Below are 27264 nucleotides of genomic sequence, written 5' to 3'. Positions count from 1 at the left end.
TTAGATTGGCAATATTAAGATCACTTTTATTTTAAGCCTTATGGATTTTGAAAACACATACAAATAAAATACTTGTTACAAAATTCCATTTGCTAAAGTTTCCTCAGAAATATACATCAAGCATGATCCCAGCACACAGATAGATGACTTTTACAGAAAGCGCATTACACAGAGCAATAAATGTTAGTGAAACAGCCAGTCTTTCCAGTTATTTTACAATGAAAAATTCTCTTTCCCTTTGCCATATTTAGCATTTGACTAAGTTTTTAATTTATTTTAAACAGCCATGACTGAATTTAAAATGTGTAACCAAACCAACTGTGGAAGTCAACAGGCACTCAGAAGCCCCAAAGGGGAGAGTAAGCACTGTTTTTTAAGTTCACTAGTTCAGGGGTAAAAATCCCTGAGAGACAGAAAAATGCTAAACCCATTTTCTTGGCAAGATGCTTGTCAAGGGACATTGTCAACAGACAGCCATAAAGACAAACTGTAAGGCTAAAGAGCCATAGTAAGACAGAGAAAGGAAAGCAATCTGTAACCCTAGGTAATGAGGAATGCTTGGTGGAGCAGCATCATGGGACCTCACCAAGGATGCCTGTTTGCAAGAAAAGCACTCAGCAGAAATATATGCAGAGATACAAAGCACAAGATATGTATGTGCTTGTCATTAACATGGAAAACAGTGTGTGCCAAAACTATAATCCCACTTAGTTATAAACAGTATGCAACTGACCTCAAGAGTTAAAATTCAAACAAGAATAAACAAGATATTGTGCTCCAATTTCAATGTCACCATCAGGACATTAATTACATGAAGCCAGTAGATTAAGAAACACAGATACATATATATTTTCTGCTCCTTGATGCCAGTACAGAACTGCTCAACAGTAAGTGTTTAACAGACCAGGTCACTGAATTCTCTGGGACCTGGAAACTAATCTCAGAAGCAGTATGCCTCTGACCTTCCACTCAAGTCCCTGAGTTGCTGCTGGACATCAAAACCACAGTACTGCTTCTACTTTATGAGTCATATCCCTGCAGTGTCCTGTTCCTTGCTACATGCTGTGACACAGGTCCCCGACTACATCCCTTTCCTTAAGCTTATTGTGCGTACAGAAGCTGCACCACTGAATGATGACGCCGTGCTGATTTTCAGTGTTACTTAACATGGAGGCAGGTCAAGCTAGCTAGATCAAACATGAGTCTACTCACACTGTTCACTAAGGCTGATGTGAGCCTTCAGAGCAGTGGAAGAAAGCCACAGTACTCTCAGGTTATTGAAACATCCAGAGCATTAAGAAGCCCATCACATCTGACGGACGTCGAGCACCACAATAAGCAACGCTAGGAGGAAAGTGTGGCGTAAATGGTGAAAGCAAGTCCAAGCAGACTTCAATCTAAAGATCTAATCCTAAAGGTTAATATAGGTTTCACAACCAGTACACTTAGCCAATGAACAGCCACAGGTTTAAAACTATTAGCAAATAAACAGGACTTCTAAGAGCAACCTTTAGGTTCTGACCTAAAGATCTATAAATACCACTGGGGGGGATGATCTAGTTTGAAATCAGATTATCTTTAAACTAACTAGAAAGCAATCATGCTTACGAGAGGCCCTCATGCCAGTCACATTTGCTCCAGAACAGGGCAGCATTCTAAAGAACAGATGTTGACAGCATGTGCCCTGTGCTATTTTAGCATCGAGTTTCCTTATATTATTTATATCACTTCCTTAAGACAGTAGTTAAGCCAAGCTACCCCAGCCCCACTTCAGCCCAACCGTGCAGCCAGTTTTGTGCTCAGTTTACCAGAATGGAGGAGAAAGTTCTCAGAGATTCGCTGATGTGTTACTTTATCCAAAGGCCTCAGGAAAACAGCCACTAAAGAGGAAGATCACCTTTCCCAGCAAGGCATTCTCCACTGTGCTTACCCTGAGGCAGAGACACATCAAACTGCCACAGTTTGATTTGTGCTAGCTTTCCCTCTGCAAAACCGTTCTATTATAGCATTTGTTCCACATAGGGGTGTGCTGCTTTCTGGAAGGACTGCTGTTCCAGTTCTCTAAAAGGACTCTCCAGACTTCAGGCTTCTGCCCTAGATTTAGGTCACTAGTAATTGGACATGTGTAGAAAATGCACAGGCTCAGTTCAGTGTTGCCTAATTAATTTCTTAGTCTGTTGATTTGGCAGTCGCCCTACAAAACAGAACAGTTGGATACTTAAAATTGTATTGAAGAATACCTTATGACACTAGCAAGCCTCTCAAAAAATACGCCTCTTTCGGTACTAATGAAATAAATGTTTTAAATTGCCTGAAGTACAAAAGTGAAAGCAATTTTCTCAGGTGAGACTATAAGCTTGGTTCATTAAAACAAAAAAGATCCAGCACAGCACAGAGTGTAGAAATCCAAAAAGTTCACCTAAGGAGACGTCCTTAGGATGAAGCACAGAACTGACAGGTGCCGAAGTCTAGCAACCTCTGGAGCAGAATCAAATGTACCAACTTTCTGTCTGGGACATTATATTCCCAGTCAACTGGTAAGCATACAAACCACAAACTAATGTCACAGACTGAAAGAGAGAGTTCTGCACATTATTTTGATCTGTATGAGGCAACTTTCAGTATGGAACTGCTTTTGGAGTAGCATATCCATGATGAAGAAAAGCTCATCCACTGAAATAAGAATTAAAATTCTTTGTTTCCTAGGCTTCTGTCACAATTTTTTAAGTCAATTTGCTTGATTTTTTCTTTTAAACACTTCTTGAAGGACACAGAACAGCCCCACTGTGCTGAGTGTTGGCCATCCTGCCAAGCTTTCTGTTGGAGCTCACTTGACTACTGTCTATTCACTTCACCACAGGTTCCACGTGCTTTAGGTACTTTTGGCTTAGGCCTACAGAGCAAATGAGAAGAGACAGATGCCTCTCTGCAGGACCTTTCCTCACTGGTGACCCTGGGGGTTGAGCTGGCAGAGCTACCTGAACCTTACAAGGTGGTTGCTGCACAAAACAGCCTTGTAAAACTCTATGCACATATTAACTGGAGTAAAATATTTACTTCAGATCCAGAAGTACTGTATTTTTTGATCGAGAAACAAGCTCAGTGCCTTAGCAGTTTTATGGCACTTTAAAAGTAACCTAATACATGCCTACCTAGATTTCAAATAAAAACATATTCCAGTTCCTTTCCCTAAGAAGTGAACTCTGCCAATAAAAAGGACCTGAAGACTGAAATAAACTCTGTGTAACAGTACTGAAAGGGAACAGATCTTCTCTCCAAAAGCCTTGTATACAGGGGCACTCAGATGGCTGTTAAAGTAAAAACAACATACAACAATATTTGCAAAAAGGCTTAGTATAATCTTTTGAGTCTATAAACTCTAAACAATAAATAGGAAAAGTGTACATGGCACACCAGAGCAGCTAAATATTAAAACAAATACAAATTGTTAAAACTTACCTATATTGTCAGCACTAAGTTTGTTTCACTACTATGATACAATACAAGCTTAATATACAAGATGTTTTTACAAAGGAAAACCACAGAATAAAGTCTATACAGAAGGGGAGACAATGAATACCAAGGCACAAAAACCTCTTGCTGCAACCCTGTAAGGCACCACTTGTGCAAACATGAAACTATCAAAACCTGTAGGGGAGACAATCTAAATGTGTTTAAGTATAATGTATTTTAAATATGACACTGTGCTTACATCTTTGAAAATAAAAATGCTTATGTTTCAAAAATCAAGTTAGTGAAATGGGTGAATTAATAGCCAAATACAAGAATCACAATTGGATTCTCCCAGACAGCTCAACAAGTGCACCTTGATCTTGACCTATACTGGCCTTGCTAAGAGTCCTGGATTCAATATGGTGCAGAGGGAAACACTGCCAAATTATGTCAAATTGTGCACACCAATAGTTGTGACAAAACACACTTCAGGGATTAGGATGAGATGAAACTGTTTTCATTTGAAACCAAAAATTATTTAAATCAAGACATAAAAGGTCAGTAGCATTAATCTAACATAATTAGCGATCTTAATAACTAAAGTTGCAATTCATACCTCTATTTAAGAACTGGGCACCAACATTTTTCTTCCTTATTCTCTTATCTGCTCAGAAAATCTATCATGAGACAAACTTGAGAAAAACCTTCTCCCTTACCAGAATAAACAGATACATAGTTAAGCACACAAATTGTAAGTTTCCCCCTTTTTTCTTATTTTCCATGATCTCTACTGCATCCTGCTAGAAGTTTTTGTCCTGTCTCCAAATACATAAAAATCTCCAGCTACTAAAATTAATTTAAATATGCAGAGGCTGGACAAATTTTTACAAGATGAGAAAGGTTTTCATGAATAACCAAAGTTTTCTTCTAATTAAACATTCACGAAGCACTTAGTTTCTCATGAGCTTCAGACATGTGACTTTTTTTTTTTAAATTGGGAACAATGTCAGTAGGCTACATTTCCAAAAGTTTTGCTTGCATTCTTGCACCTTGAACAACTGCACAACACACAGTAAACAATCTGAAAGAATCTGATAATTCAGTTATTGGCTAGTTTTGTTTTCTTATGTGACATGTCTTATTTTATACTTAAATACCTTGCCATAAATCAAAACTTAAGGTCAGACAAACCTGCAGCTTTAATGATACTGAATCTACTGAGCTGCCAGAGAGGAAAATCAGGTCAATCTATTGTATTTTAAACAACAGAACAAATGGAAGAAAAAAAACCAGTCTCCAGTGATAAGTTAACATTCATATAGCTATTTGCTGAAAGGCTGCGCCAGCTTAGGCATGCTTCATTCTTTATATTCAGTCCTGTTTTAAGGATATAAGAATTTGAGCAAATACAATGTAAACAGAGCCAGGTAGACTGCAGTAGTAAAGGACAAGATCATTGATCTGACAGGTTTAAGGCCAACTATTTATGATTTGAAATATGTCATATTTTTCCATGGCACTTAATACACTGAAAGTTAGTTCTGGGTGACACTAAGCAAGGGAATACGTATTCATATGAGATATATACACGTAGCTTCAGTTCCTAAAATAGAAAGTTCAAGTTTTCTTGTCCAAACAAAATCAATTTGTGAAAGACCACCTGTGGTTTCCTATACTGAATAAAGTAATATTACAATTTGAATCAATTTAGTGCAAACTGACCTAAGTCCAAAGATATAACATTCCTTGATTTTCAGTCACTACTTACCAAATGCCCCTATTTCTTTCAAAAAGACAACTACATCTTTTTTTCCCCCCTTAAAAGAACAGCAAACACTTGACAACTAGCATGCTGTTCTAGTCTACATTAACAAAACTTGCTGATATACAAATCGTGTTCCGGTCATGCAGCATAGACCCATCCTAAAAACGACCCATCTCTCCATTTAATCAGTCTAGAAGAACACAGTGCCAGATGTCAATTAGCAGGTCATCCTGGCCACTCCGTACTCCAAGCTGACAACGGCAGGCTCAGCTTTGGAGAACTCGGACACAAGTTCGCTGTAGCGATTGTCCGCTGTGTTGCTGCCCTCTATGGTTCGCACGGCGTCATTCACTGGCATCGGCGGCTGCTCCTTCTGGAAGCACGGAGGGGACTTCAGTGCCACGGGGGCAGGATGAGCCGTCTGCTCCTGCTTCTTCACAAGGACCACATCTGACTGCCCGTTTCTCTGCTTTATTTTCTGAAATACAAAGAACAGTTACTAACAGCGGGTATGACTCTTTACTGATGATATTGTGCTTTTAAAGGAAATGTATCCCCTTCTTCTGCTGGCCAACTCAGTGTCTGCAGAACTCTGTTACATATCCTTATCTTACATAATAGTACTTAACAATACACATAACATACATATATAATAGTACATAACAGTATTGTTAAACATTAAGCCATTCCTTACGACATTCTCCCCCACAGTTTACAGCAGATGCTACAAGCACTGTTTGATTAAAATTTGCAGAAGGGCAGAACACAAAGAATGACTATCAGTGACCCTTGGAGGAGGAGAGGTTCTTCCAGGCTTGCCCCTCCTTTGGTTGCAATCAAGATGGAAATACTTTCTGGAGTAGAAGCAGAGGAAGACAGGCCTTGGTACTGTAGCAAGCAGGGATCTTGCAGTCTCCTAAAGACTATGAGACTTAATGACAAAGCAGTTTGATATCTAAAGCCCATCTATCCTACCTAAAAACCTTCTGAAAGACTTTTCCTTTAGATCCAACAAATGCCAATACAGTTTGTTCAAATGCATAAATATTCTAAAAAATGTCAACTAAAAAACAGGAAAGGAGAAAAGGATGTCTCCTGCCACCATGAGCAAGAGAATAGGAAAGATTAGGATTAAGGGATTTTTCAGTTACATGGTTTGGGTTGTTTGCTTGTTTTGTTTTTAATTCACAATCACACAGTAACTGGGAGGTTGCACTAGTTAACTGATTTGTTTGTTGATGTGTTTGTATTTTATTAGATTTCAGACTAAAACCAGAAGACTAGTGTCTTTTGGCATCAGCTTTAGGCAGATCTGTATCAGGATTTCAAACAACTACCACTTAAGTGAGAAATGTAGGCTTTGGTGAAGTTAAGATCTTGGAATGAGGTTCTAGAAAATTCAAAGCTGAGACTTCACTTTCCCTCTTGCTTATTCTTTAGATTACTTTTAGAGTTTTCTTCACCTTGCTGCTTCAATTGTACAAATATTTTAAAATATAAAACTAAGATTTGAAATAGTATTAGATTAAGTGACCTGCATTCACTACTTCACAGTAGGATCAGTCTAATAAAATCTTTCCTCCTAGAAAAGCTGTGCTTCCCTCCCTTCCCCCCAACATAATATGCAGGAGTTGTTTCACCATTTCTGTCCACACACAAGTATTAAAACTGATAATCAGAAGACATCTGCATTCCTTAAAAGCCATTACTCTGAAGTTTCAGCACCTTAACTGACTGTAACAGAAGTATCAATCAGCCTTTCCTGACTCTTCACTGCAGCACCTAGAAATCAATTATAGACATCTGATCTCTGGATTAAGCCCTGTCTTCATAAAAACATTACAATGTACACGATCCATAATTATGATGACTTACAACAGCATGCACCTGCATACAAAGTTAAAAGAAGGACAATACTTACTGCTTCCATTTTAGTAGCTATAATAGAAATAAATAATTTTCAGTCTCTTTAGTTTCGCAACACAGCCATAGCTACATGGATACCTTACCATCCAAGGTAGTTTAATGCAGGTTAAGTTTCTGTGAAAATTACCTTCAGTAAGGCTTTGATAGCAGCACTTTGACATAATAGAGTGCATTAATGAAGCAGAATAAATAGTGCCTTTGAGCACTCATCATAGAAGCAAGCAGTGAAATTCCAAGTCACCCTTACACAGAGTATGTGCTAGGCCATACAGCAGTGACACCCATGTAAAAGCCAGCACTGTAACAACTAAAAGTCTGAAGAACAAGTCACAAGTACACACACTTATTTTGTAATACTTACAGCTTCCAGTTCTTTAATGTCCTCCTCCAGTTGTTTATTTTGCTCACTTGTATTCATGATAAGGTTGAGCATAGATTGCCTGGGATGCATACTTCGATCAAACTGATGATACATATTTCTCCAAAACCTGCACAAAACACGGTTTTAACTATGCAAGATAATGACAGAGCTGAAGAAAAGATGATGTCTCTTATTTAAACTTACTTAAAATTGAATGATACCGTATTAGGCTCCAAAAGAGTTAGTTCTGGAGAAAAGTCTGGATTATATAGGGGATTCTGATATTTCTTCTGTTCAGCCAAAAGGAACGGCCACAAGGAATAGGTCTTCTCTTTTAGTCTTAAAGTAAAAAGAGATAGAGGTCAACACACTGACTGCAAGCAGAAGATACTGCTTATGGTATACAAGTTTTGCCTAGTTGAAATAAGTACTTTTAAAATACAGTGCAAGAGGAACAGATAAAAACTTATCAGTTTTCCACCTAAATGCATTGAACATATCCTAGTAATACTTCTAAATGAGCAGTCATGAACAGGCAAGAATTTTAATGTTACCAAAGAAGAGACTGGGAGAGGATATGACATGATACTTCCAAACTTAAGCTTACCTATTTTAGAGGGGAAAAAAGCCAAAAAAAAAACCCAGATGAGCAGGAAAACCTTAACTTTCCCTATGAAAAGGAAGATGTGATTTTCTACCAGAATTAGAAAGACTGTCTTCAGCATGCAAAAACAGAAGAAGCACTACTGTTCCCTGATACAGTTCAACCTAGGTTTCAGTACTACCAATCCTTCTACTCAGTCTAAAATGAAGAAGATTCACAGAAATTCTTAGTCTTTCAGAATAAACAAAAGACACATTACAGTATGCCTGCTTACTTTAGCTCTTCTCGTTCTTTTTGACAATTTCCAAGGAAGTTACCAAACTGGCATGAATGGACGTGTTCATGGATTTGAAGGAGGAAAGCTTCATTATACTCAAAGGCTTGTGGAAACTGCTCAGTCAGATTCCACACACTTTCTAAAAACTGGGTGAACACTGGCGAGATCTCTTTTGGATCACCATCCAACTGACAACACCTGAAAAAGATTCCACAAAAAGACTGAAACTGGTTTAAGTTAGAAGTAATCTAGAAAGTCTTAGCTGCAATTGTTTTAACATGACAGCACCTTCATTTGACACTAACTTTGATTTGGAAATTGAGCAGCTAAGTTCAAGAACTGGGGCAATTTTTGAATAGAAATAAGTCTATATTTAACCTGTTTTTCTAACTTATAAGTAATCACACATCTATACTAAGTATAAAATAGCAACATAAGACAGTTAAGTTCCTTTGTGTCTAATAATGTCACAGTCAACATGCAGAGTATACCAGCTAAAAGCAAATTAATAAGAAGTAAATAGCAGCAAGGCTATTGTCATTGCTGATGACAGGCAGATCAAGGAAAAAAACAGAACTCTTAACATATAAGGTAGGCGTGACTTCATCATCAAAGCAAACATAAATGCAAACTTATCTTTAAAGATATCAAAACTATGTGTTTCATGTTGCCTAAATAGCTGGGTTGTAGCTTTAGATTGGTTTTGCACTGTCCATACATCGGTGTAGATCTCAACTTCTGCAAGCAAGGCACCAGTAGCACTAAAAATTTACATCTGCAATTTAAATCAATTATCCAGTAGGTATATGAATAAACTGCAATACACTGCAGACAGCAAGAGAAGAGACAGCCTTCTCTACTGAAAACAGCTTACTCACTGCTAAACTGGTGCAGTGTGGCTAGAAAGGCAACATCTACAAGCTGTCTTTTGTTTAAGAACACTTCACACAGTTTGCTGTATACACTTTACTATATCAGAGGAGTGAACTACCTGTCAGAGAACTTGTGCCCAAAGGAGATCCAGTCTTTCTCTATCAAGACCTAGAGGGCAAAAAACCCAAAATCTCATGTAAAATATTATTCAATCTTACACCTACAAGTATTAATCCCACAGGTTATTGATATACTTTAAATCTGAGTCCAATAAGTTACAGTAGAAACAACTATTTATCACTTTGTAGTTTCTTTATTTTCTTGGAAGTTTTTCACAAGATTGTCAAAATACACTTGTAAAAATCTAGTAAAAAAAGTCAAGCAACACGCTAATCAAGGTAACTTATAATTTTAAGAAAAATGCTGCATGACTTCACTAGTAGATTATTAACTTTCTGTGGCAAAGAATAAGAAAAATGTTAGTACTCCATGACTGCTATCATAGTTTACATAAAACCACATAAAATATTCTTTCCAACATTTACAGCAGTAAGTTTGTTCATATCAACACTATCTTGTTTTATCATTTTTAGGTCACACTATCAAGCACCAAAAAGAACACAGGACCTTCACAGAAATTCAACTGAAAGCAAGGATTACTCAAAACCCAAAAAGATTAAATTACTTCCCTAAAGATTACTACACACATTCTCACTATTCATAACAGATTAATCCTCTTCCAATTCTTCCTCAACTTCACTTTCAGTGCTTGTAATATTTGTGGCAGTTAGTTCTAAACAATACACCAAACTAGTTTTATGTAATATCCTTGAGGAGTTCCCATAACACCTTGCCTTGTCATTGCAGAACATTTTTGATTTTCCCAATCTAAAATTTGGAATAATTGTACTGAAATTCTTCTCTCTATATAAAAAGATGAAGAAATTTAGATTGCTTAGACATCTTTAAGTCTCTGTCACTGGGGGAATTGTAATTTTTAATTTTAAAAATGTTTTGGAGACAGACAAAAATGTTGTTTTACAGCAGCACAGAGCTTCTGTAATCTAGCATGTGTGCTACCTCACATAAGCACTTTGGAATCCTTCTATGCCACAGATAAGGGACTCTTTTGGATGCAAAAGGCAGTCATTGCAACATTTTAGCAGGGTGACTAAAGCAGTCTGCTATTTGTATTTCATTTTTTTAGATTTTAAATAATTTTTTTCAAGTAGCAAAGTATTTCTATATTAAATATTTATCAATATACTGCAAACTTCGTTTTACACTTTTAACTACAAAAAAAAATGAAGATTTTTTCTCCCTTTCACACTCAAACATTTTACACCCTTTCTTTACCAAGGAACAACTCAACATTGCAACAGACTGCTTACCATGAATCCTTTGATTGTTCTGTAATAGGAATCTAGCAACAGAGCTCCAAGGGAACAAACTTGGGAAGTCCTATCCCAGCCATCTGAACAGTGCACCAACACACTTGCACTCTCAACTGCTATTGCCTGAAAAACACAGTTGTTTCTTAATTAATGCTCTCTTCTAGACACAAGTCAAAAGCTAGTAAATAAATAAAAAACCTAAATTTATTTCCAACTCATAGCATAGGTCATCTTATTTAACAAAGCTAGAAAAATGTTTACTATGAGGAAAAGATTTAACAGTATCAGAAAGTAGGAACTTGTCTCCATGGAAATATAGAAAACTCCTTGAAAAGAAAAGAAATTCCACTACCACCTTTGCATAAACTAACCTCCACAGGGGTTCTCAGTTCTCTCTCTCCCCCTAATAAAACTAAATTTACAAGAAAAACTAACAATAACTAGATTACTCATTACTGAGTACAGATTAAAAAAAAACAACAAATGACATCAACACATTAAAGATACCACTTGTTCATCATTATGCTACATAAAAGTAAAGGCTAGGAAATGCTTATTAGCTTCAGCTGAGAAATCAGCTCCTGTTGGCTCAGACATTTTTGAGGGTCATCTTTAGAACAATCATCCACTTTTAACTGAGATAACCCCTTGTAATTTCACCTAGCAAAAACAAGGATCCAAGTTTTTCTTTACCCACTACCATCAGATCAAGCCCTTGGCTTCCTAAGTACTTGGCAAAGGCAATTGTTCCTCTGAATTATTCACAGAATCCTACTTCCTTGCCAAATGAAGTCAGCATAGCCACCTTGGCTGCTTTACAATTACTGCCCCAGTTCTGTTTTCTATAATACACTAAATAATAGTTTGTTCCATCCACCACCAAACTGGTTACACTTTTCAAAAATACCTAGAGAACCAGGAAGCATAAGAATCCTTTTGCCTCCCAACGAGATGACCAAAAAGCATCTACAAAATCCCAGAACATTGGCTGGAGTGTTTAATATCTCCAATCATAAAGAAACACGTAATACTTTAAACAGCATATTAGATGTACTGATATATATACTAAACACCTATCTCCAAAAAGGTCAGTTGAAGAATTTTACACATTATATAATATTAAGCATAATTTTTCTGGTAGGAAGTCGACTTCCCATCAAGTAAAGACGCAGCATGCAAGTTACCTTGGCTAGGAAGACCGCAGCATCCAATACAGCTTTGATGTGACGCAGCCATCCAGAATTCTCCAGACCAGACAAAAAGTCATTGACAGACAAACCCCTTGTGCCACTGACTGAAAGAAACCAAGAGTTCAAAAGCCTTAAGCAGTTGTAGTTGTAGTGCAATGCAAAACGCAGTGATTGCACGGTGTATTTAATCCCCTGTGTTCTAAGTTGAGTGGGGTTTCCTGAGAGATTTCTAACCAAATGGTTATGGGATGGATACAACAAAATGTTCTCCAGTCAAAATTCAAGTCTGTTGAACTATATAACCATGAGTGGCGAGAGTAAGATCTCTGTCTTTTTGACAAAATAACATTTCAAGTAAATATACTGGTTATCCCCATTGAGAAGCCTTGCTCCTTCTAAGGAAGGCAATGCAAATACCAAAGACTCATTGGAAATATCTAATTAGTTATAGTAGTAGGGAAGTAGCTGCATCCAGACAATACACACAGCTCAGAGTAGTCACATTGCAAGAGTTTTGTCACCTCCACACTGCTCAAGAGAATCAAGTAAGCGCAGTACACGAACACAGGGATGAATGACATCCACTAAAATTTTGTCTACCGTCACACTTGAGACACTACATTTCTGACTGATCTCTATCATTCTTCCCTATTATACCTGGATCCTGTAACAAAAATGTCAATCCAGAGATCAAGGAAAAACTCAAAGGAAAGATGCCTTGCAATGTAGCAGCAAGAGATACAGTGGTAGATTGAAAGATTCTCACACAGAACCAATTCACATGTTAGACAGATAACCTGGTACTCATACAATTTTGAATAGTAACTCAAACAGTTACATTGCTGTCCAAATATGACAAACTTCTGGCAACAAAAAAAAATTAAAATCTGCTGGCTAATGTAACTTCAGCTATGCGTAATTCTAAAAGAACCTTCCTCTTCCACAGTGGAAGCCTGCTTTCCACTAAACTTAACAGCTGGACTTGATGATCTTAAAAGTCTTTTTCAACCTAAATGATTTTATGATTCTAAAGCATTGGGCCCCAGATGAAAATAAAAAGGTTCTGTAGATGAAAGTCAGCAGTAAGGATACAACAGCTGTAAAATCATCTTTATCTCCGGCCATGGAAGGAAATGAGTCAGCAGCAAAAATAGAGAACAAAATTCACCAAATTATTCTGTGATGCAGCTTCATATTCAAATCCCCTGATGTAATGAGGGCTACAAACTCCAATCACTGCCTCCAAGCTTTCCTGTATCTGCACTAGATGTTTCCCAGTTTTTAGTCAAACAAGTTTTGGTACACTCCCCACTGCTCAGGAAGATTCATAGTGCCAGGTGCTGCTGAATACTTCTAGTAGGAGAATGACAGGCTCCCAAGTAAGTATTGCAGCACCTCTTCTAAAACCCACAGATCTCCATCATCTACAAAACTACCTAGCAAATCACAGCACAATGAGGTAACAGAGCATCAAGAAACCCCAGGACAGAAGACCTACTTTTAAAGGTTAGTCTGTAAATATCAGTAAAAGAAGTAAAAGCAAGCTAGCTTTCCCCTGTCTTATGGGGATGATGATGTCCTCTGACATCATTAGGCAAGAGCTCTGCTTCTGAAAGATCTGGCACATGGAAGGAATCAGATGAGAATGTGAGCTACCTGAAAGAATCAAGTTATTCTCTATACCAGTGGTTCCATACGCTTGATCACAACAATACACAAACCCATCCACCACTCTATGGTAAAGGAAAGAAACTGAAAATAATGAAGTATCTGGAAATTCAAACATCTGCAGAGAGGAACTGGAGAGACAAAGCCATGTCTAGAGGTACTCTTCACACCTACACATTCTGTAACTTCTGATCTAAAGCACAAGCTTTTCAGATAGAAAATAAACAGGCTTCCAGCCCTCAGTTTGTTTTCACTCAGATACTGCTGTCAAAAATCTGCTTCTGATCACAATTTTCAGCTTGATCAGCTTGGAAGAAATATTTCACCACTAGTATTTCCCCTTTCTAGCTAGATTTCTCTATTTTTATAAATAAAGGCAGAGATAGGAACACATACGTTAAGCCCCAAGAGTTACTTTCCATTTCTGTGAATTAACACAGATATTTTATACTAGTTGGTGATTAAATCAATTGCATTGATACTGTTCCAACTCTTACATGCTGAAAAAGAAAGTTATTTTCCAGTTCCTTATGGTCTTTTAAAAGGTCAAATATGATTAATGTTAACATTTATAGTACTACTAAATTAGTTCAGCTACTTCCCAATAAATAGGATTCAAGATAGTTCTGCCTATATGGATCCCACCATAAGAAACACAAGCCCTATGTGCACATGAGCCTGAAAACTTCATGTTCCCTTGCTTGATTGTCCTTACTCACGCTACTAGCAAAGCCTCAGGCAGCAGTTCAGAAGGTGACTAGACCTGCAGTGAAGCACAAGCAACCAGCAGGTTGCAGGCAGGGTTGTTTTTTTAACAAATAAAAAAACCCTAGATAATCCCTTGCTCTATACAGAAAACTCTACATAATTCAACAAAATCCCTCAGTTAACACACTTCCACCATCAAAATATATGCAACAAATTGCAACATCTTTTGAGCCTTTTCCCCAAACCTTTTCTGCAGAAATGTTACCTCTTGACATACCCAAAACCCTTTTGCTTATCAGAGTTCAGTCCTGTTATGTAATATTGTAATTTAAATATATAAAAACTGAACTTTGTATTTAATGTCAGAACTACAAATTTAGTCTATGTAAAGTTTCTCCCATGAGTGTTGTAGTCTGCTGATCAACAGTCATCGTGTTCACACTGAATAAAACTATTTTAGAGAAGTTTTGAACCACTGCATGCAAGATATCGAACTAACAGCTGAATCCAAAACAAAGAATACACTGTAAATCCCTGTAATATGCTCCATGGTGTAATCCCATTACAAAAGGATGTTGGGAAGGACTTTGTGTCATATTCAGCTTTCCAGTGGAATCTTTAGATTCTGAAGGAAATCAGGCAGACAGACCCAGAGCCAAGGAGCAGAACACACACAGAACAATGAATAACAGTGGTTTGTTATAAAAAACCCAAACAACTGAGGGCAGTCCCAGTTACAGTGGTGCTTGAACAAACAGTGTCATTGGTATCACGCTCTGATTTGAGAACATTCAGTTCAGCACATTCAGGGCAAGTGAGTACACAGAAGCTAAATGGCATTTTCCTCATTTTAAGTTATGAACCATTTTCATGGCATTTTCTTCCTGATCATCCCACTGTTGGCAAATTTCTACAAGGGGCTGAATAGTAAATTATTGCACACATCCCTAAATTTTAAAGATCCTGCCTACCCTTGAAGATGCTCCTACTTCTAAAGTGACGTTCAGCAAAACTCTAGTGAATCATACAGACTGAGCAGAGGTAAAACAACTTTGTTCATTTACCAAAAAGCTTATGTGGAAAACAAGCAATAGAGTTTGCTCATGATTTTATTCAACAGTGTTTAAAGAAACCAATTCTCCACACAAGGGAAAACTAAGACATATTCCATCCTTAAAAAAAGTTACAGACACATATTTAGTACATATTGCTGGTGGGATGCCAATTCAAGTGGAAAAAAAATGAAGTCTGTCATGCTTAACTGTGTGATGCACACACTTCTGCATCAGACATTATTACACAGGAGCAGGTCTCTTAAAAAATTAAAACAACAATCAAGTTTTATTAGCTAGTTTTCTACAATTGAATGTATTAGTAAGAGAAAGGGAGATTATGACAAATCTAAAAACTCAAGCTCAGGATCATGATTCTCATCTTTCCTTTAGGAAAAATAAGTGCAGGAATAACCAGAAAGATCCACATTATCAAAGCTCAGCAGGATTCTGTGCACAGCCCCTGAAGAATAGGTTAAGCAGCACATCCAGGATCAATGAAAATGAAGACTGCACCACTTGGTCAATGTAACAGCATGTCTTCATCAAAACAGGCTTCCATACAAGTGTAAACCTCTGTCTCTGGAAACAGTTTCATAATTCCAGAAGCCAAGCACTTACACATGTATTGTCTGTCAGCTCTGGAAGCCTCACTTCTGCCACCATACTCTAATGTCAGAATTCACAAAGTATCTTAAATTTTCTCTCAGCTCTCTACCTAAATAAAATATGAACAGAATTATGAACACACTTCTGCCTCTCCATTTTCACCACCAGGAGGCAGGCAGTGGTATGGTGAAGTGGCTCACATTTCCCCCGCCCCCTTCTCTACAAACACCAACAACCACACAAGTGGCTCATCAAATCAAAGAGCTCAAATTTTTGGAAAACACAGCAGTCTTTTTCACTGACATACTAACAGAGCTCACTAAAGGCATATGTGTCACTCAATTTTCTTCAAAATAACTCCATTCAGTTTGGTTTACAGTTTGAAGGTGGAGGTTTAAGCTAACTTATTACCAGAGAGCACATCAAACTGATACTAAACACAGACTTGGAATAAACCATAGAAATGTCAATGCAGTTTGTGTAACCTATTATTTAAGATTTCAGAAAAACACTCACTTTGTTTTCAAATACACTATTTTAGTACAGTTAAAACATACCTTCCAGGAGTTTTTGCAAGCTAGATCTCATCACATGAATATTTTCAATGCCAACAAACTGGAACCTAATGTTTGAGTAGTTGTCTTCATTCTCATAGCCCTTCCCAGCAGCTCTGTTAGCCATTGCATTAAGCTTAAAAGAGGAAAATAAAAATACTGAAAAACCTTATTGGAATAAAAATATCAAATTAAGAAATAAAAGTCAAGCAATTTCAATTGAATACATTGGGAAAAAAACTCAAGAGCACATAGCATAAACAGATTCTAATATAGTTTGTGGCAAATCAGCTTGAATGCACTGGATGTAAGAAAATGACAGTATATACATATAAAAAAAATGAAGTAGTCTATATTTAGAGCTGACATATCTGAATAATTAATTTAGTAATTCTTGTTCTTTTCTCCATATTCCTAACTAATAAATCTTTACTTGTGCCCAAACATTTCTGAGTAAAGATGCTACAAACATCTCACCTACAAAGGAAAGAGTAAGACCCATACATTTTCAGCTCCTGTGTTCAGACACTTGAGTGAAATTAATACTAATTGAAATGAAGATGGGTCAAAAGAGTGAGAATAAACCATACATTGTAACACAGGCTATAACACAATTCAACTTAATAAAATAACAGAATTCAATTTAGTTAGATAGTGACGAAGTATGATGGTGAGACACTGGAAAACACTGGCCAGAGAAGTTGTGGATCCTGGAAGTGTTCAAAGCCAGATTGGCTAGAGCTCTGAACCTCATCAGAGAGGTTGGAGATGATAAGACTTCTTCTAACTCAAGCCATTCTACGATGACTTCAAAATACCAGAACATAATTTCCACCACTTCCTCCTTTCTGAGATAGTTTGTAGAGATCATTTACAATACATAGTACTCTCTCCCATTGCAAAACAAACCCCATTACCAGCTCACCATTTCATTAATTTCATTTCAAACAGTTAAAATTATCTGGATCCCACTCAACTGTTCACTTCTTAACTATGATTTAAGTATATTTTTAAATGCCCCTCTCAAAGTTCAGCAGCATATTCAGTGAATTCCAGCTGAGTACTGGGACAGGTTCAACTTCTTTAAGAAAGCAAGTAATTAAATACCTGAATAGAGAGGCTTAACCTTATCTTTAAAACATTTTTGAACATGATGGATTCATTCTTGGCTTGAAATTTTTCAGAATTGCATTCTATCCCTGCACTCCAGTGTTCAGGAGGAGAGGCTTGAAGTACCTACCTTTGGCCGGGTATCCATGACGTACATGTAGCGATTTGAAGGATTTGCTTTACTGATGGCTTGCAACATGTGTTCATCTTCCAGGCACCTGGCACTGAAACCTGAGAGAGGTTGACTGCATCTGCAAATTGCAGCCTACCACAGACAACAAAGAACAAATCAGCATCAGTTTAATATCTGTACTTGAAGTGCTTTGCAAAATCTCAAAAGACACTGAAACAAAATGTTTCATTCAGCAGACAGCACCAGCAAACTGAATAAAGTTCAGGTGTTCCAACTTTTTAAGCACATCCCTTCGAAACCCTGAAACACAGTACCTAATCTAAAAGATCTAAATCAAAAGACTCATCTAATCTAAAGACTATCAAATCAGTTTTTCAGGTTCATCCTCATGGGCAAGGTATCAGTTTACATAACTGACACAAACACTCACAAAAGTACAGGCTGGAAAAATTACACTTTAGGAAAACAAGTTACTCCCTTAATATGGAATGAATTATGTGTGGTTTTACTAATGCAGGCATGATTTTACTATTGCAAGTGCAATTTGGTATCATGTACTGTAATTTTTGTAATGTAATTTTCAATGATACGTTGTATTTCAGAAGGTATCAGGAACATCTTCCAATATTCAATTAATAATGTAATTATGTGCAAATCCATCTAGTAGCTTCACATTCATCAGACAAATTCTTTAACTCCACAAGATGACAGTACTCCTCCTTCCAAGCTGACAGGGTTGTGCTGCTTTACACCACCCTCTGCAAAATCTTATTTCCTACCCTGCAGAATTTTTTTTACCATTTACCAATTCTATTATTTTATTGGTTCATCTGTTTGGGGGTTTTTTCCTGCCATTTTGACTTAACAGATTATATACCTGATATATCAAGGAAGACAGATCCCTTAAGAAAAAGCTATCCTCAGTTACTTTAATGTTAGTTTCTGAAAGCTTTAGTAAATTCAACTTATTATCATCTGATTACTTCAGGATTTCTTTTAAACTGGCTAGGCTTACTCCACATCCTGTTAGGCACCACTCCTGTCAGCTGTATTCAGGGTTATCCTGAGTCACACCCTTGCCATACAAGTCATTGTACTTGAACCTCCTCACCAACCCTTGAACTACTGCCAAGTGTTGAGAAATACTTTCCAGTACATTTACAGTAAAGGGAAGTCACACTATACCTCTTTATTTTTATGATAATATGACAACACTGGGAATCTTCCTTTGCTTCTGAACTTGGAGCTACCAACAATTATGGGCTTGCTTGCAGTTCTGGGAACATAAAGTTCTCTAGGATAGGTTTCACAAATCTGAAAGACACAGATACACAGAAAGGGTTTTATAGGCAAGACACAAAGCCTAACCTAGTTTTATCGTATTCAATTTGAAAGATGTAAGGTGAATTAAGACACAAAAGATAAACACTACCATGTTTCTTTACACAAATGTAAACAACTCAAAGGAGACAAGCCATGGATGAAAGTAGTACAAACTGGTATCCTAGGTACACAGACAAGCATCACCATACCAGCATTCACCCTCAAGAGTGCAACTCTGCAGCAGAAATGCTAAGAATGTGTTTCAAATAAAATACTGAATTCATTTCCCTCATTTTTAATACTTGCAGACTACAAAGTAAGATGAAATCTAATCTCAGAATCAGCCACACAACCACAACCAGCACTGCAAAATGCTGAAGTAGAATCCTGCTCACAAAGCTGCAGAGCACCAGAATCACTGGCGCTGGGCTTCAAACAGGTAAGCATCTCTCCAAACAATCCCAAAGAACCCACACATCCGTGCACACACTCCTCAATGAGGCCTTGGGAAAAACTTCAATTAGGAAGCTGTGAGATTGCACACTGATTAAGAAGTTAACTCTCTCTACCTCCAAATTTTTGCTTATATTGAAATCCAAGTGATTTCATAGCATTAAGCCATTTTCTATAGGCCTCATCAGAAACAGATGCAGAGCAGAGCGTGTTTCCATTACAACACTTACCTTGTAATCACGGTTTGCATCAGACAACTGCCAGTAATCATTCGGCACTCCCATTCTCTTATATTCTTCTGCTAGATCAATAAGCTGCCAACCTTTGACTTGCTCAGATTCATTTTGTTTTGGATTATAAGAAAAGGCATAGAGTTCTTCATATTTTGCTAAAAGGTAAAGAATATGTAATGGAGAGAAAGTCTCAGGCTTCAAGATCCACAGAAGCAAGACAAAATATTAGATACTTGACATGCTTGAAATATCTATTCTGCAACTATTCTATGGTTAACTGACACAATTACAGATACTTAGGCAGAAGTAGGTTATGGAAGTTTTCCTGAGTGGGCTTGACCTATTTCAGAAGAGACATTTCTAAATCCATAAGGGTCACAAAATGAAGACTGACAAACTTAAGGCAAAAGGCAGAATTGTTAGGACACTTCATAGCATCTGAAAGAACAAACTATTTTGGGAGGCAAGAACTGAAATTTACATCTACTGACCTTAAAAAAACAGAAGTTCTAAAGTTTTCCTTAAAAAAGCAAGGCTTTCAAAAATTTTGTTTTCCTAGTATGCTATTTATTTATGACAGATGACATTTTGCACTGTTCTAAACACAAAGCAGAAAATGAAAAAGACCATACTGACAGAAATCTCTTGTTAACCTGAATTGGTAATGTTATTTTGGTATCGAAATTTCAGCTTTATTTTTGAAACTGCATGAAATTAGTAACAACTGATTTTCTTGGTGGGTTTTTAATCTACGGAACACACAATTAAGAGAGACTATACACATTGATATTCACAATTTCAGGAACAACACTAGAAATGCAAAAAAAACATAAAGGCATCTCTCATGCTGTTAAGGAATATCAGTGACATACAAAAGCCAGACAACACAACTTCTGAAGTTTTATGCCGATTAATATTTAATCAAGAAAACTATTTAATCAAGAAAAATAAAACTATTTAATCAAGAAAAATATTTATATAGAAAGCCATGTGAGACTTTACATAATGTGTGTTTAAAAAAAGAGATAAATAGTTTACACACACACACATATACCCCAACCTGTTATCCACACATATACTGCAAAATCTTTTTCAGCTACCAGTATTACCTGTTCTGGAGAGCTGAAGCAAAGAATTATAAATGTCATGACAATCTCTCTCTCTAGGTACAACAAAGTGAACTATCCTGAAGTTCTTGCACTGGATGACAAGGGGGCAGCCAGAAGTAGTCAAAGGAAGTTTTTCCACTGCAGCAATGTGATGATGTAGTATCTGTGACATACAAAAACTCAGAGTAAGCATGCTGAGGAAAAATAAGAACAGCATAGTATTTAAATCAGCAGATATAAGACAACACACTAAGCAATACTGAATATGGATTTTGACTAATTTTGTCAGTCAGTTATAAAAAGAAATACATTTAGATGCAGAAATCCAAGAATGCCATTTTGATCAGGACAGTAAAATGTATAAAACTTTAGTTATTATTTTCTGTCATTTTGAAGTGTCTTTCTAAACGCAAAACTGAGATGTAAAACTACACAGTAGTTGTTCAGTCTTTTTTTAACTTTGTTAACTGACAGACTTATATCTCATTAGGCTGTGTCCAGAGAGGATATTTATATTTTTTAAGGATCTACAAAAACAAATTTCAGAATTTTCAGACAAAATAAAGGAAGTAAGGGAAAATAATTCAACATATGTAAGATACAGAAGATGCTGAAGATTTCAGCATTCCAGCATTTAACAGGTACAGATGGAACAGGAGATAAGGAAAACATTTCCTATATTACCTACTGTATTAGATAAACACAACAGTTTCTCAGCTAAATGTTTATGACCACTTTAGCAGCACTGTCACAGCAACGGACATACAAAAGCCCTCGACAGATTTATCTCTGTGGCAAATCTACACAAGATTTAGGTAAATACATAGAAAGTAGCAGATGTTCAGCTGTGGGAAGAAAGACACAGATACATTAACTCAACTGTACAAGATGTTCTTGATAGAGTTTCAATTACCTCACTGAAGCAATCAAATCCTCTTAAACATTGATCAGAATTTGACAGGCATCTGAAAACTATGCTGCCAAATATGCATTTACAAAGAGACTATCTTGGAGACATTATGATAATTATACTTGGTACTTGCATTATCATCAGAAATGCAGTGCTTGGGAGTACAGGTTCAATTTCCCCAAAATGAAACCTTTTAATGTAGTGCATAGGGAGATGCAAGCAAGTAATGCTAATGAATCATGTTCTCCCCAAAAACCCATTTTGTATGAAATGGTGACAGTTTGGTTTTTACGAATTTGTACACTGTATACAAGAACAAATAATAGAAAAATCAATTTTCTTGAAAGTACCATTAGTCAGATAACCAGGATACAGGATTAAGGGTAATCAAGGAAAATACACCTACAGGGGAAAGAAAGAAAAAAAAAAAAAGGACAGCCAGGGAGATGATCTTTCATCCTGGAGGACAGAAGACTTAAGGCACTAACTCAAGTCAGGTGGCTGGCCTCCAGTGGGAGCCACAGCTTGATGTCCATATGTGTGCCATCAGGGCACTGAGCATAAAAATTGATGGGAAATACTGTACTAGCCAACTTTGACTGCACAACACCAGTACTGGTCAACAAGAAGCTGCAGCCCCATCTGAAACCTTTTATTTCAGAGAGGAATACTTGTGAAGAAACAGCTGCTTACTGCTCTAAAAAGGTGCATGTTATCTTCAATATTCCCCAAATCTGAGATCTTACAGTTTTTATCTCGTTTAACCTAGACAGAACCTATTTACAAGTTAACTCTGAAATTCTTAACCTGACGCTTAACCTACGTATCAGTCTCCCACTCCTGCCTCAGAATTACGGTGCAAGTCAGTTATTTAAAGAAAACCACCACACATGCATTCAGAAATACAAGCGAAGGCTACAGAAGAAATTACAGCAGCTTGAGGAAGTCAGAATCTTCAACATGACCTGATTTCAACTGTAGCAGTGTCACGCAAGAGCATAACCTGTGAATTATTAACTTATTACAATACCATGAAGAACAAGAGTAGAAAGAACAGCTAAGAACATTTTACTAAACAAATTCAACCTTAGATCAGGAAGAAGAAATGCATCTGGTGAACCCATGCCTTTGAGCCATAAGCATTCATTACCCTTACCCACGTCTCTCTCTGGCTTGAATCTATGAATAACAGATGAGTTGCTGTAAGGTACAGAGTTCCCGTCAGTGACTTATTGCTCGTGCTGAACCTATCCAGCAATTTCACCTGCTCCACCTGTAACAAAAAAGGGGAGGGGGGAATAAAACTTAATTTTGAATTTCTGCAGAAATTTAAATTCTAACTTAGAAAAGTTTTGGCAGTTTGTGCAATAATTTTGAAAATGGTAGGAAACATAACACAGCACACACAAGGCTATTCAGGCCAAACTAGAGTAGTCACAAGGCTTAAGACCAACTAATTCAAATATCCTGTTTTAATACGGAAGTATTGAGCTTTTTTTAGTTTCTGGTTTTTTTAAAAGTAAGAATTATTAATTACTAAGCTCGTGGGCTGCTTCCCCAAGAAACAGCAAATGCACACTAACAATTTCCTGGTATCAAAATGCCAGCACTGCATTAACAGCTGATCTCAGCAACATGCTTTTTTGGCTGTCTGCACACTCAAAGCCATAAAGATTCTGCTCTCCTGACTTCCATTTTAGCTATGTACTGTCTTTTATAAATGCCCCAACCTCAAAAATCTTTATTATTATAACCTTGCCTCAAAGTCAAAATACATTTTTAATGAAATGTAAGCATTATACTAATAATTACAAAAAAACTCCTAGAAATTCAAGGACTGCTGGCATTTGACGCAGATAATTCAGGCTTGAGCCTTGCAAGTGCCAACAACAACTTCTGGTATTCTATCAACATTGTTATCTCAAACCTATGGAAAATATTTCAAAAGAAAAACTATTTTTTGACAGCCTGTATTTTATCTGCTCCTCCTACCTCTAGGCTCCACAGAGTGCTCTATTTGAAACAAGCATTACACGATTCTTTGTGTGCAAGAACAGGAAAGGAGTGTGGCAAATGGCTTATCTCCACGCATTCCTCTATTTCTTGGCAGCACTGTCTCATTAATGCCAAGTTAAAGGTCTGTGCTACCATTAAATGCATGGCAGGACTCCAAAAACTTCCACACCAGCAAGACCAACACCCAGAGGAGGTGACAAGGAGAGCCCATATCTACTGTGCTGATGTTAAGCCATTTTAATTCCTGTGTTCAGATGTACTTACCTACTAAAAGCACATACAAAACAGAAAAAAAAAATCAGGTATTTCTTATGATCTAGAAAGGCTTAATTTTGCTTTTAAAAGTTAAAAAGCAACTGAATGAATATAAAACAGAATGAAAGAAATACAAATATATACTAGGAGCCAGCACTATGATAATATTCTAGATTGCAGCTTAGAAAACAAAAACAAATGGAAACTATATGCATCAGTACATCAAAATACATTATGCTGAAACCACCATGCCCTCAGATACAGAGTAGCATAGGTGAATACACCACAGCCAAAACACAGAATTCATACTGGGCAGATCTGCAGCAATAATTGCTCAGGTACCAGGCACTGCACCTCCCCGGCCAATTGAGAAGTGCACAGAAACTGCTCCAGCAACACAACCCACAAAATCCTGGCACGTGAGGTTTCCTTCTCATCTGTGTAACAAGGCAGCTTTTCCCAAAGCTGTATTTCTGCATTAGATGAGGACAGGCACTAGTGCTCCAACTTCCACTTACCTAGGTAAAGTCTTCAAGAATTCTGAAAGCGAAGTCATAGATAAACTTTTCTTAAAGATAACTGAAATGTTAGTTAATTCAACCTCCATAAATGATACATTCATTTAAACTTGACTCAAACCAGTTTAAATGAGTACTCAGCTTATAATATACTTTTTTCTTTTGTTGTTTAATTTGATTTAGCAGTCAAACTAAGCAAACCTTTCCATCTCCAGGAGCAAAATCCAACAGTATTTTCACTAATATAGATTGGACTTCAAATATACAAACAGCTTTGACTGAAGAATTTTTAGTCTTTCCTACCACATTTTGCTTTAAATATTCTTAAGGATACTATCAAGATTCATTGTAAAATCACATATTTTTTATTTCACCACTGCATTTAATAAACTGGGTCTGGTCATTTGATGATACTTAAATATAAAACTCTGATTTTTAAGCTGACTTCACTTTTTCAACATAAAATCTGTTGGGACAGTTTAGTTGCACAAAAAGCTACACTCAATTTCAGGCAGCTGTGCTAACAGTTCTAAGGAAATTTTAACTTCAACATTCCCAGCAAACTGAAATTGGAGGAGGTACAAAACCTATCCCACCACCTTCTCCTGGGGAAAACAGCTGCCCTGCACAGCAGTTAATTTATGCAAGACTGCACTGTTATGTCAAGTTTATTTCACTATGACTTAACTAAAATGAAAAAAACAGGAAGGCTGTCAGATCAGAAAAAGTAGGGATGTCTCAGAACAGTTGGCATGAGCTCCAACTTGAACCTACACACAAACTCAACCTTCAAGACCCACAGTGCATGTTGCACTTCTCTTGCTTCCTACACCTGTAATGCTCACCTATACACATTTTAATCTATCTGGATATTCGATAAACCAACAGCTTAAAAAAAGTGAGAAACAAAGTTGTAACAAAAGAAGTATCACACTAATTCTTACCATAACACTGATGTTTAAGAATGTATCATTTTTTTGGTATGAACTATAAAAATAATCACTTCAAGTAGAAAGTGTTGTATCTTTACAAATTGTGTTCCGAGCTCATTTGTCTCTTAATTATATTGCTACATGAAGTATTTTTTTCCCCAGCAGGGCCCCAAAAACACAATGCAGAATTAGAACCACCTGCAGATGCAAAGAGGTCAGCAACCTGCAGCCTTTCTAGTCTCAATTTCAGATCTGAAACTTAAAGTGATACTCTGATCATCAAGACTCATTTGCTTCAGTCTAGCTTTCATCTTGGAATCAGCTACTTGCTGTAACAATACAATATTAAGCTTACAAACTAGGAGTTTTATGTTTGTAAATAAAGAGGCTGATAAAGCAACCTTATCTCAAATCTCTCAGCCTGGTGCAAGACTAATAAAGTGTCACTAATGGTAGTTTCATTGGAGACCTTCCGTTTCACATATACACATGTATATGAAAAATGAAAGCAGCTATATACATTTATATAAATGTTATATAAGCTCTTACTAAAAAAATTTAGAAGTCTGCTCCTTTATGTAATTATTGGTTATAAATCTACTACTTGGACATGCACTATGAATGCTCCTTTTCTAAACATATCTATAAATCTACTTTAAAGTCAGACTATCAGGTTCAGGAATTAATCACAATTCCCAGGACCCAACAGACAGAGAGTCTTTTCAACAACCTTTGCTGTCAGGGATGATGAGCAAGCTGAGAAAAGTATTGGTAAAAATTTAATTCTATAGAAGCTGTGGCTTAAAAACTTACTTTCAAATTAGCCACAACAAGAAGCGAGACCTTCCTTTTGCACCTTCATCATACAAACAAAACTAACACACTAATAATAGGAAATAAAAATCAGAGAAGTCCAAAACGTCAACCACAGCTTAGCTGGCATATTTTTTAATAGCCTAAGACATTATACACGCACTGACGGCCTGCGTATTTAACACACACACTGCAGTCTTCAAAAAGGAGAAAACAAATCAGTTGTTTTCATAACCGATTTGCCTCCAAAACTAGAAAAAGCTGAACCATATCCAGAGCACACAGAACAACTGCAATCCCCTTCCAGCTCGCTTCTCCTATTCCCCACTCCACCACAAAAACCCCTACACCAGGATTTTTAGCGCCTTCCGTTGTTACAGACACGGGGCCCCACGGCAGCAGCACTCCCAGAGCGCTCCATCCCTTCCAGCGGCACGGGCCGCTCCAGAGAGTTCACGGGAAGGCACCAGCCACAAAACAGCAGGAGGGAGGGAAAACAACAACGCCCTCGCCCGCAGCGGACGCACCGGGCTGGGCGGGCCCTCCCGGCCCCACAGTTACCGCAGCTCCCCTGCCGCCCCTGTGCCGTGCCGCAGCACCGGGAGTACCTTGGTGGTGCGGATGTGCTCCATGGCGGTGCCGGCTCGGCCGCACCCGCCTCCCGCCCCGAGCCGCCGCCGCCACAGAGCCGGGCCGGCGGCCGCTGCGGCTGCGCTTCCGGGGCGGGGCCGTGCCGGCAACGGGGCGGGGCCAGCGCCGCGCGCCCCGCAGCGCCCCCGCGCGGCGGGAGTGGCTGAGGGGCGGGAGCCGCCGGAGGGCGGCGTGGGAAAATGACGGCGGATAAAGAGGCGATTGTGAGGAACTTACAAGGGAAAACACGGTTCTGACTCCCGGGTAGAACGCGGTCGAAATCCCGACCTCCCGCGAACAGTACAACCTAAGGGAGGCTAAACGGAGGGTGGAGCAGAGAGAGGCCCCGCGGCCAGGCTGAGTCAGAACCCTTGCAGGGGTGGGAATTCGGTGTT

At 37.7% G+C, this 27264-nt stretch overlaps 1 protein-coding gene across 1 annotated transcript; it reads right to left on the bottom strand.

Moving 5' to 3' along the window:
• On the bottom strand, positions 1 to 26959 carry MTMR6 (myotubularin related protein 6). Its single transcript, XM_058838010.1, has 14 exons — positions 26848 to 26959; positions 22862 to 22978; positions 20796 to 20958; positions 19684 to 19841; positions 18863 to 18991; positions 17675 to 17809; positions 16438 to 16570; positions 11838 to 11947; positions 10651 to 10776; positions 9378 to 9427; positions 8384 to 8584; positions 7710 to 7844; positions 7506 to 7632; positions 1 to 5696 (listed from the first exon to the last, which is right to left on the bottom strand). The coding sequence occupies exons 1-14, from the start codon at positions 26869 to 26871 to the stop codon at positions 5436 to 5438; spliced, it is 1869 nt and encodes a 622-aa protein (XP_058693993.1). The 5' UTR covers positions 26872 to 26959; the 3' UTR covers positions 1 to 5435.
• Positions 26960 to 27264: the final 305 nt, after the last annotated feature.

Source organism: Poecile atricapillus, chromosome 1 (assembly GCF_030490865.1).
Source record: "Poecile atricapillus isolate bPoeAtr1 chromosome 1, bPoeAtr1.hap1, whole genome shotgun sequence".
Taxonomy (NCBI): domain Eukaryota; kingdom Metazoa; phylum Chordata; class Aves; order Passeriformes; family Paridae; genus Poecile; species Poecile atricapillus.
This window is presented reverse-complemented; position numbering and strand designations above follow the sequence as displayed.

Coding starts and splice junctions, on each gene's coding strand:
- MTMR6 (XM_058838010.1), bottom strand. CDS start 26,871: ATGGAGCACATCCGCACCACCAAG. Junction 10,777..11,837: donor CTGCGGTCTTCCTAGCCAAG/GTAACTTGCATG, acceptor TGTGTTTTTCAG/GCAATAGCAGTTGAGAGTGC. Junction 8,585..9,377: donor GGGCACAAGTTCTCTGACAG/GTAGTTCACTCC, acceptor AATCTTTTTCAG/GTGTTGTCAGTTGGATGGTG.